We start from the raw sequence: 12,018 nt of genomic DNA, 5'->3' as shown, positions 1-12,018 counted from the left end.
ACTGGGCGGACGAGAGTGTGCGAGGGAGACAGAGACACAAGCAGAGAGGAACTCTATTGCATTACCATCTCATTTTATCTATAATTGGCTATTCCAGAGCGCATTTCCACTGCTCCATCTCTAGTCTGTTGCCTTTTCTCTCTGTCTCTCTGCCTAGTAACCTGTCTCTCATTGAACCGGAGAGCAGAAGGAAAAAAAAGAACACTTCAGGCAACCTTCTGTGATTGGCAGGTTAATGTCAGCCTCAGCCAATAAAAAGGAAGCTGGGCCAGGGTACTTAGGTGGGTAAGGAGCAAGGTGATCATATAAATAAATGCATGATAAATTCTAGTTTTTACAAAATTAGAGAAACAGAAACATTTTCTATTTATATTTTTTATGATTTTATTTTATTTGTTTTTATTATTTTTAATGAGACTAAATTAGATAGAGAGGTCAACATCATCTATATTTTATCTATGATAGGGAACATTAGAGTTGTGCTCTTGTGCAAATAATGCAAAGACTACTCTATCTGATGTAACTACTGGAAACAATAACCATAAACACAACATACACCACCATATTTATTCTCTATAATAACATCCACTCAGCTGCTTTACAGCTGAAAGAACTGGTTATTGTCAGTGCTGAATAATCTGGGGAACAGTTTCACTAATTAAATCCTTGAAAAAGATGTCAAACTAAAACCCAGATATATTTAATGTAGTGTAATAAATTAAAGCGTAAGGAGGGATTATGTAATGTTTTAAAAATTACTGATGAATCATTATCTATTCTTGTTAGTTAAGTGAGTGTTTATCCTTTATATGTTTTAAAGGAATATCTTTCCTTAAGTGTGGAGGAACCCCCGGGGAGACGGAGGACACACTGGGGAGATTACATCTCTCGGCTCGGCTGCCCTGGGAACGCCTCAGGGTTCCCCTGGACAAGCTGGAGGAGGCGGCTGACGACAGGGAGGTCTGGGCTTCTTTGACCCAGCTCTATATAGGAGCTGGAGAAAATGGATGCACGGATCTTTCCTTGAATCACGATAGATTTTTGTGTTATTGTGGATATTCTCACACTGGCACGTTGTGCAATCTGCTCGTGTTTATGGAGACTGTTCAGACGTGATGTTGCAAAAGTCATGCCTTTGGATGAAACTTAACAGGAGTAGCAATAAGAAGCCCATCTGTGGTGTATATTAATGAACTTTAAATTATTGTTTTGTGACCATGCATAAAACATCTGCAAGGGCTGAACTACATCATAAATTAATGTAACCTCATGAGCTCTCAAGATCAGCGCAGAGAGAAGATTAGACTAACTAGTGGTGTAAAGTCACATAATTTAATTTACTTTTAAATTGAGTCATGAACTGATGGCATAAAACTTGTCAACAGTGTTCATGTTTCTGCTCATGGTATTAACAAACCCATGTGACTGAGTGGAGCAGTGTTGTTTATATGTTTTTTGGGGGGTTTCTTTACTATTTTTGGACAACAATGGAGCTCTTTTTTCAGGTTTTATCTACCGCCACAGTTATCTGTTAGATTTTACCATTCGTTGGAGCAAACAAATGAACCTTCATCTTGTTTGCTGTGGGGTATATCAGGTTTCCTTCTTTCTGATGCATCAAAGGCAGGAAATACTTCTTACCCTTAATCATCTTCCTCCCCGAGGGGAGTTTTTCATTCTCATCACTCGGCAACCACCCAGTCACCATCAAGCATACATAAAGAGCCAAAGACAATCTAAACTGTGTACACAGACAGAAAATTTCATACAATTTAGCACTAAACAGATTTCATCTCATGGCTGTTTGGAGAACAACAAGGAGAAATATGAGAAGCCTCATGCGGAGATTCAAATGAAAGTGCTGTGATCAGCAGACAAATATACATTTAGCTATGTCTCGTGGGACTTCCTACACCTCAGACCTTCAATCACAAACTGCCAAACAGTAGAAACGAGGCAAAAATGAACATGTTTACTCTGCTCTTAAAGTGGAGTATAAGCGCTCTGGCTGTTTCTGCCAATTTCAAGGATTTTTCGTTTTGAGCTTGAGCAGCTGAGTCCATGAAATAAAACTCTGGAAATACATTCTGCTTCAAATTTGCATAAGCGCTGAGATGTTTTCCACATGAAAAAACATTAAAACATTTCACTAGCAACTCAACAAGGTGAAATCTTGGGCTGTATGGATAGGATAATTTATATTAGATTACATTTACACCTTTTCCTTTTTGCTAGCTGTCTTTTGGGCTTGATGTGCAATAATTTGAGTCACTAAACTGCACATCTTGACTGTTTTTGTGCTGTTGGTGCCTTTCACTGCATTGAAATGGATTTACAATAATATGGCTAATTAAGCTAGCCCCACCCTCTTATCCAAGAATAGTTTCACTCCAAAAACTCAGATGGAAATGGCCATAATGTACAGTGATCCTGAGCAACAATAACAGATAATAACGGGTAGAGGTGGAAATCACCATACATCCCATGATACGATATTATCACAATACTTAACGCACGATACGATATTATTGCAATTTTTAAAAAATATTTTGCGATATTTAGATTCTGTACATAAAGGTAAACTTTATCAATATTCATTTTATCTAATAACAAAGTCTCGCACACAGTCTTTGTCTCATTTCAGTCAGTTATATTGTTGACAAACTGAACGGTTTGTATTACAGTCTAGTCCAACTTAACTGAACGCAACCATCTGGTACAATTATAGCTATTCTGAACTATGCAATTTATGAAAACTATGCAGCCCATTCAGCAACTGAAGAATTTGAAAGTAAATTAAAACAAAATATAATTTTACATTAAATAAAAAAGTTTTAAACTTAATTAAAATAAAACATGTCTTAAATTAAAATCAGTAAACTGTCATGTTTATTGCTGCCAAAAAAAAAAGTTAAACACATTTGGACAGTGAAGGAATGTCAGGATTCTTGCTCAGAAAAAGGATCAACATGCTCTGAAGTCAGAGCGTGTTCCAGTCCACAAAAACTTTTTTTGTAACAAAATATCGATTTCTGCTGTCACTGTATTGATACATTATTAGCAAACAAAATATCACGATACTACACAGTATCGATTTTTCCCCCCACCCCTGATAACGGGACGGAACAGCTGTGGAAGTGACAGAAGCCAAAACATGTGAAGGAATGCACTGAGATGCCTAAAAGAAGCAGACGATCTGTGTTGTGGGGGCAGGGGTGCCTCCAGAATGTTTTCATAGGGGTGGCTATATAGAGGGCACTAAAATGTTGGGGTGTGCTAACAACCTTCTGTCTGTGCGTGTGAGCACACTTGCATATCTTCTGTATATAGTCTATGATTTATTTTTGAAACTGGACAATAATACAAACCCTTTGGTTCAAAAAAATCTTTCACTCAATAAGACTTTCTTTAATTTAAGAGCCACCACTGCACGACGATGTTCGGCAGCAACTATTCAAAATTATTGCTTGCCTGTATTCCAGTATATTAGCAACTTTTTATGTTTTTTATGTAATTTTTGAGTCATATTTGCAACAATATGGATATTAAGTTGTCATATATTGACTTTAGCTGCTTTTCCTACATGGAAGAAATCCACATATAGGCCAAATGGATCAATTTGTCCATGCACATCAGTTTTGTTTGGATTCTTAGGGATAATTATAACCTTTGTAAATCTGTAAAAATCCTTTCTTTCTCTGTTATTACACTTCTCCAATTGCTGCTACCGCTCTTACTACTCTCTTTCTGCCTACACTGAATATTTTTTAACCCACTGCTGAATGCATCAAGTTAACACCCCTGCTGTGAGAGCTTTTAGAGGATCGCTTGTAGGCTGAGAGAAAGTGGAAACATCAAAAATTCAAACTACACCATTAATATTACTCATAGAATACACAGAATCTCACAAACTGATAACAGTCGAGAAAGGTTGTTCCTTCAAATGCAAACCTACATCATACTGCCCTTCTATTGCTCGCCTAGAAGAAACACTGAAAATATCTTTGTCCTCCTCTCGTCTCCTCACTCCATGCCCTCGGGCTGATCAGTAAGCTGATCTGGCAGTGTCTCGTGTTGGATGGTCGAGAGACTGCAGCTAAAGTATTATAGAGCGAGTCATTCAGTCATTCTGCACGAGTGACTTATTGACTGGATATGCACATGAATCAGAGCAACTAATTAATGCGGCTCTGACTCAGTCTTTGATTGCAGGCTGTGTGATGGCGTGTGTGATTATAGCAAAGAGAGAGCTGACATTTTAAGCTTCAGTGGCTCCAGTGCCTGTCGGGACATATGAGAGACATCAGACCAAACTGTGGATACAGGGTGCTATGTGGGAAAACACATCTATGCACAGCTATTAATAGTCCTAAATGAAGATTTAAAGAGATCTGACTGGTTTAGTAAGTGTAATCTGAGAAGGAAAAGACTATAGTAACAGCAGCTATAGCTATAGGAGTCTAATCAGCAATATCAGAGCAAATAATTGTAGAAATGTTTGTATTTCAAGTGAAACCATCATACTGGCACATTCAAAATACAGACTGCAGAGTATGAGTACACTAATCTGTGTCTTTGAAGGTCACATTGAGGCGTTAACAAGCTGACTGTGTACTCAGACTACAAACCAGCTTTTACAATGCAGCATACAGAGCAGCATGAGAGTCCTAGCAGCTCAGTCTCATCACAAAAATTGAAATAATCACAAAAAAAGCAACCCATTTGTATCTGTGCGTTGACAGACAATCTGACAGACATTCATTTTTTGTGACAGTCAGCACTATTTTGAAAGTGTTCATCCATCAGTCTTCTTAACCACCAATCCAACTCAGGGTCATGAAAGGGCTGCCGGCCTATTCGAGCTGTCATTGACAGGAAGGCAGCAGGGTGCAGTGCTAAGACAGACAGACAACCAGTCACACTCACAACCACCAGATAACTAAACATGTGTCTTTTGACTGTGGGAGGAAGCAGGAGTACCTGTTTCTGTGTGCAGCACATGTGTTGACACATTAGAGGGTATGCATCACCATTGCAACCGAAAAAACATAGCTTTGAAAGGGGGTAACAACCGTATTTAAACCCAAACCATGATTGTTTTCTAAACCCAAAACAGTATTTTTATTGCCTAACCAAACTGTAGTCTGCAGTGTATGAGCAGTGAAATGATTCACCACAATACCAACCCTTCAGCATCCAAACCTTTAGCCCTTTAAAAGTATAAAATATTCATTTTAATGACTATTTCATAAACTGCTGTGAAACTGCACTGGTTCTATACATTGTTCTATGCCTTGTTCTAAGCAATCAGATTAGCAGTAAACGCTTAAAACAAACCTGAGGATAATAAACACAAACTATGGAAGAGTACAGCAATACAAGGTGCTGATAGTGCAGCAATTAAACAGACTGGGCTTAATCAGTTCCTTTAATTTAAAAAAAAAACCCAAAAACAATACAATGACAAATTCATTTGATATTCATGTTTTTATATATTACTCAATTAATCTAATTTTACTCTAATAGAACGCTCAAACCAGTAGTAGTAGTGACGACATTTGTAGAAGAAGAGATGGCCTTCCTGATGCAACCCCAAAGGGAACTGGATCCTTTGCTTGTTAGGCAAAGGTGTAAAATGCTACACTACAGAATCAGAACCAGAATCAGAATATTTTATTGATCCCTAGGGGAAATTATGCACTACACTAAATTATGTACTAAATGTACTATGTACTGAATTATATACTATACTACAGGGCCACTAATAAGAACACTTAGTAAGGTTAGCAAAGGGGTGTCAAACTCCAGGCCTTGAGGGCCGGCGTTTTAGATATCACCCTGGGTCAACACATCTGAATCAAATGATTAGTTCATTACCAGACCTTGGAGAACTTCAAGATATGTTGAGGAGGTCATTTAGCCATTTGAATCAGCTGTGTTGGATCAAGGACACATCTAAAACCTGCAGGACACCGGCCCTCAAGGCCTGGAGTTCGACACCTGTAGCACATTTACTCCGGTTCTAACTCTGAAGCACAGCTGCAGATGGTTGTTTGTTTGGTTAAAACTTTCAGATTAAATTTTAGTGTATGTTAAGGTCAGAGTTTGGCCTTCAGTTATGATTTTTGGGATTAGAGTAAGGGTCAAAGGAGACGTGGGCAAAATACGACCCTCAGTCCGAATCAGCCCGCGGACCATCTCAATCCAACAACCACAGAGAAAAATCAATCAAATCCAACACTGTGTTAATGAATCTCAAGAAGTGTGTCTCCAGCGAGTCTTTGGATATTCAGGCCTGTAAAACAATCTGTCATGTCCATCAAATTTACCGATTACCATACTTCAGCACCATGTGTGTCATGTTTGACTTTAGATGTCCTTTTTCTGAGAGAGTATGGCCCTCTGGAATAAAACGTCAAACCTAAAATAAGCGGATTCTTTTCTTCTACTTTAAAACAAACATTAAGATGACATTCAATAAGAGGGGTTAACATTTATTCAAATAAATCGTTAAACTGTTAAATCATCGATCAATGCATTTTCTTAACCGCTTATCCACTTAAGAGTCACGGGGACACTGGAGCCTAGCCCAGCTGTTATTGAGGCATACACCGTGGGCAAGTCGCCAGTCCACTCTCAGAAATCATCACTGTACAATATCAAAGAGCTTCTGCTAACATTATCAGGGAGAAAAGATCAATTACATGTATATTTTAACAAAATAGATCTTAAAGTCCAAAATAAATGAATAGGAAGTGTTTTATTGGAGCTTATTAAATGTCTTTTTTTGTGATTTGTAATTCTTTAACCACTAACTTTTCCAATAAATTTGTTGTATTTCTAGTACTTTTTTATTTAATTTAATGTAGAGAATTTCAGCACCAATACAATGTGTAGCACCATCTAACATCATCTGTGGACCTTTGGCATCTCTCCACACTTTTCACCATTTGTTTCTAGTTTTTGTTTTCACTGTTTTATCTCCTGCTCTGTTCCTTTATGGCCTCAGAATGTACTATTCAATTTGTCTTTTGTGTGTGTTTGTCTGGAATGAATAAAAGAAGAAAGAAAGCAAATAAGGAACAAAGAAAGACAGGAAGAATTTAACAAAAAGAAGCAAACCACCTGGCTGGACTCACCTTGTACTTGGCGGTCAGCTGTTCTGTGGCTTCCTGCTCCTTCCTCAGATCCACCATCATCCTCTCTTTCTCTCCCAGCAGTTTCTGCTTCTCGTCAGGAATCAAGTCCTGGTCTCCTCTAATGGCCTCCTTCTCCCTCTCTAGCCGCTGCTCCTCCAGCTTCACGTAGTCCTCTCCCTCCTTCTCGACCTCCTCGTCCTCTTCGTCCTCGATCTCTTTCTCCTGGTCTCCGTCCCAGCTCTCGTCCTCCACCTGCTCACTCTTCTGTTTGCTCCTCCACTTCCTGTGGTTGAGCTGGGCCCTGAGGCGAGCGATCTCTCTCTGGAACTCCCGCAACAGAGCATCCTTGGGGTCCTCATTGACTCTGGGCTGGTTCTGGATGTTCTTGGCCCGGTTGGCGTACCGAAGGGTTGTGAGAGTCTCGTCGTAGTGCTGAGGAGCCGGGCCAAGTGTGGCAACCATAACAGTCTTAGCATTCCCGCCCAAAGAGTCCTGTAACAGCCGGGTAAGCTTGGAGTCCCGGTACGGCACATGTCCGCTGCGCCCATCTGCCAAAGCGGAGATAACATTTCCCAGTGCTGACAGGGAAAGGTTGATCTTGGCGGCCTCTTTCAGGCGCTCGCCCTGGACACCGGTCTTGGCCTGCCGCTCGCTGCCAGCCAGGTCCACCAAGTTAAGGCGTCCAACCCGTATATGTTTCCTCCCATCCGGCCCAGGCTGACTGCACTCCACAGTGATCAAAAACAAAGCGTGGGACCTGGACGAATGTTCATTCATGTCTGTTGCCCCAACCGCCCTCGCCTGATTGCCCACATTCATCACCTCCTCAATCTCCTTGATGCTCTTGCAGACACAGGATGTGAGATCTTGAACATACACACCAGTATCTGGATTTTCTCTGAGCTCCAGGGCTCTAGCATTGCCATGATTGGGGTCAAGAAGATCCCGAATCTCCTCTCGGTAGATCTCGAGGTAGGACGCCCGCACTAGGTATTGCTTGTCAGATTGGGAGCGGGAGATGTGTGTGAAGATATGGTCAAAGGCATTGGGAATCACACCTCGTCTCTCTGGGTCCAGCCACGCTCCCTGCATGGTGTATGTCTTCCCAGTTCCTGTCTGCCCATAGGCAAATATGGTGCCATTAAACCCTTCCAGCACCGAATCTATCAGCGGCCGCACGCTCTCGTCATACAGCTCTCGCTGTTTGGAGTTTGCATCATACACTGCATCAAATGTGAATGTTTTCTGGGGCTCGCTTGGTGGTGCACGAGGGTTTCTGAGGATTACCTGTCCCAGCCGTAGGTCCATCTGCACTATTCCCCCTGCAGGCCCATTGGACTCCTCTTTCCGGCTCAAAGGGCGGCATCGAACTACCACCTTCACTGACTCACTGCTCTTGTTCTTTGACATGACTGGCTTCTGTTACTCGTTGCAAACAACAAAAAAGGAAAATGTGTATTATCTAAGTCCACAAAGCCCTCTGAAGTCCTTAATGAGCATATATCCCGTCGGTTAACTGCATGTGTTTCTTTAAATCATTCATTAAAAAAAAAAAATCATTATGGCTTCTTGGTCATATCACAATGGAAAACAGCCACAGTGCCAAATAGCATAGACTCAGATATTTACCAATACAGATGATGAATTGCCACTGTGTGTAACAGCCAGTTTCCTTGGCTTATTGTGCGTGAATGAGCCTATAAGCAGACGGACGATCAGCACCTCTCACGCTTTGGATCGACGCTCCATTGCAGTCCGATGAAAAAAGAAAAGATCCAACAACGCCGGTAATGACACAAATCAGTTCAGACATCACACGCATATCGTCCTCGGCGTGCAGCTCCGCCGCAGACCGCTGTCCGCATCCTCCCGTACTCCGCGCAGAGATGCTCCGAGGTGGATTTGCAGCTCTCGGTCCGTCCGGAGAGACAGAGCTTCCCTCTTTTACACCCCCCTCACCCTCCCTCAACCCCACATACACAGTCATTCAACCACCACCACACCCCACATCACTGCGGACTGGAACAAAGAATCATGGGAAATTGAGTTTTGCCTCGCCAAAGACTCGATTCTTGTCCAAGGCTGCCACCAACTCGTTAAATGGTCACGGATGGTTTGTACAGCTGGGAATTTAAACTGGACCGTTTGCGTGTGTGTTTACACAGTGGATGTCCCCATAATTTGAAACATTTTCTTAAAATTATAGTTCATATGTATTATTATAGCCATCACACCGACATTTAGCAAGCACAGCTTCCCATTTAAGTGCATTAAGCTTGGGAAAATTTATACATAACCCTCTCATTACACACTGGATGTTGTCATAAAGAAAAGTTCATTTGGCTGTTTATTTTCGAACTGTAAAAAAAATAAAAGAAACATGGGATCTCCTCTAAAATTAAAATAAAGCTTTGGCCCTTGAAGAGTTCTTGGGTACCCAGCAGGAGTCTGTATTTACTGGTTCACTGAAGGGTCGGCTGGGTTATTTCCTGCTTCTGTGTAATTACCTCAATTACCTCTATTCTCACAATAATAGAGACAGAAAATATTCAAGAAGCCATACTGTCACTACATAAAAACACAATAAAAAGGTGATGTGATCAAACAGGACTGGTGCTGGATACCTTAGTGGAAATAGATTTGTTGCAAGAATATACAGAGAATATTATTGTAGTTTATTTTTGATTGATTGATTTTGCTCCAAAAGGAAAATAAAAGCACTATCCCTCCTCTAATGATCCATGTATTGTCGTGTGACAGACGCTTGTCTTAAAATCTGGCTTTTGTCCAGTGGTTTTAAAGAAAAAAAATAGATGCATCTGTCAAGGGGATTATGCAGCATTTTTCAGAATGCAACATTAACTACAGCAAAGACACTGCAAAGTTCCACAGCTACAGTAAAGACTGGGATCTGTTGGAAAGTGGTTTTCAGTTTTCAGACAGTTTGATAGTGACATCATAAAAAAAATTAACTAAAGAGTATAAAAAATTATGATTGAATCCTGTACAGTATCAATAAAAACATAATTAAAACAGGACCCATATGTGCAGAAATTATCTATAAAAAAATAAAAGCAATAATTACTTGTGTCCCTCTGTTTGTGCTGCAAATAACTAAGCGTGAACAACAAAACCTGAATTAATTACATGTTTTATGTAAAAAATGTTTAATTATTAAAAAAAAAAAATGTGCCAGAAAGGTGACTCTGCGCTGTGTAAGTATAGTCACGAGATCCTCGAGTTATGTCAAAGAAAAAATAATTTCCTTCTGATTTGGATGAATCCAGGAAATATAACTCATATTTAATTGGCTACACAAGAAACGGAGTAATTTCCCACATTCATGACTCCTCTATTGAAGGGAGAACCCCAGTTTGTATACAACTGTTGTCCCAAAGCAACAAAAATTTAGGGCAAGGAGGAAAAATGTAAAATGAATCATTTTAAGACTCATCTAAGAGCATTCAAATGCAACACATTAGCGCCCTCTGCTGGATCAAGTGTGTCGTTAAAAGTCACCTAAGTAGGTCGGGAGGATTCACGTGAGTAGTCTTTCCAGGTGTAATGGAGGAGGTGACGCTGTAGTGTAGGTGATTTCTGAGCGATTCTCTGGAAAACTACCGAAGCTTACATTCAACTACTTCCCCCAACCTCTGTGTTCGCTAACAAAAAGGTGAAAATCTCAGCCACATGGGGAATTCAACACACGGTGGAAAAGCTAATGGACACAAATGACTCAACACCTCACTGAGCACTGAGATGTGTTTAATGTGCCCGGAGAAGCAATAATAAGTAAATGTACTGGACTGATGAAAATAACACATAATAGTAGTGAAAATTCCTCGGCTTAGGTGTCACCTTTTATGAGTCACTCACAGCCAAGGCTTTTTCAAGCTCACCACAGACTATCCAGCTACGTGTGAAGTAAATATCTGGATATGATTGCGGGTAATTTATATTATTTGTATTATATAAAATGCTAAGCAGCTGATTTAAAAGTATGGTGCGAAATATCAAGAATTTATGGGTTTCTACTGAAATAAATGAGCTTTCTGAAATTTATTGTTGGACCAAAATAGGTCAATCAAGTAACTGTTTCAGCCTCAGTGCACAAAAAACCAAAGTGTTCCAAGCCAAACAGTTTGAAGCCCGAATCAACTTGCATATCTTTTTCATATAAGCTACAAAATAAATACGTCCCCAATGGACCGTTTTCTCTTTTTTTTTTTTATCACAGGCAGAAGGAAGAAATTTGAGAGTTGCTGTTCCTGCGAGGCAAACCCCAAAGGCCCCTGAAAGAATTTCTATGTTGATTTATTAGAGTGAAAAGATTACCTAACAGTGGAGGAAGAATGCAGTGATTCGTTTAGGATTAAAAAATGTTCTAATTGAGCAAGTGACACATAAAGAAAATATGAGATAAATGATTCCCCATTTCCGGACAGGAAAAATCATGGATCCTGTAACTGTGCAGGCATTCATGGATTTAAGTAAACACAGCATAACAACAATGTGTGTATTCACTGGATCACTTAAAGTATATAAGCTTTCATTATAGTCCCTATAGTTTATCACTTTAATGAATCACTTTGTGACTTATTGACTGCAGGTTTGAGCATGTGCGTCTTTTCTTAATTTTCCATATAGTGGATAACTCTTTTCTTTCCCGTGGGTGTTTGCCTGGGGAAGATCTGTGGTTGGTTGGCTCATAAAAAGTAAAGGGAGCGATGAAGCTTTGTTGACTTTGGTCCACAATGTGGCGAGGAACTTTTAACTCCTGGCTTTTCATCTAGCACCACAATGTGGTCATATTTCAGTTTGTTCAGTACTCTGGTGGCATTGTGACAGCTCTCTGTAGCAGACGTAGAGTTGCTGGAGT

General features: G+C 40.2%; 1 protein-coding gene across 1 annotated transcript in view; it reads right to left on the bottom strand.

Moving 5' to 3' along the window:
• The window catches only part of kif3ca (kinesin family member 3Ca), a 31,513-nt gene extending 22,390 nt beyond the window's left edge, over positions 1-9,123 (bottom strand). The window contains exon 1 of the mRNA XM_006792729.3: positions 7,140-9,123. Coding sequence (XP_006792792.1) covers positions 7,140-8,549 — 1,410 coding nt within the window. The 5' untranslated portion in view covers positions 8,550-9,123. The remainder of the gene's footprint in view (positions 1-7,139) is intronic.
• Positions 9,124-12,018: the final 2,895 nt, after the last annotated feature.

The sequence above is a fragment of the Neolamprologus brichardi genome, chromosome 15 (genome assembly GCF_056152115.1).
Source record: "Neolamprologus brichardi isolate AB-2024 chromosome 15, ASM5615211v1, whole genome shotgun sequence".
Classification (NCBI taxonomy): domain Eukaryota; kingdom Metazoa; phylum Chordata; class Actinopteri; order Cichliformes; family Cichlidae; genus Neolamprologus; species Neolamprologus brichardi.
Note: the sequence above shows the minus strand (reverse complement) of the source record. Positions and strands in the feature narration are given on the sequence as shown.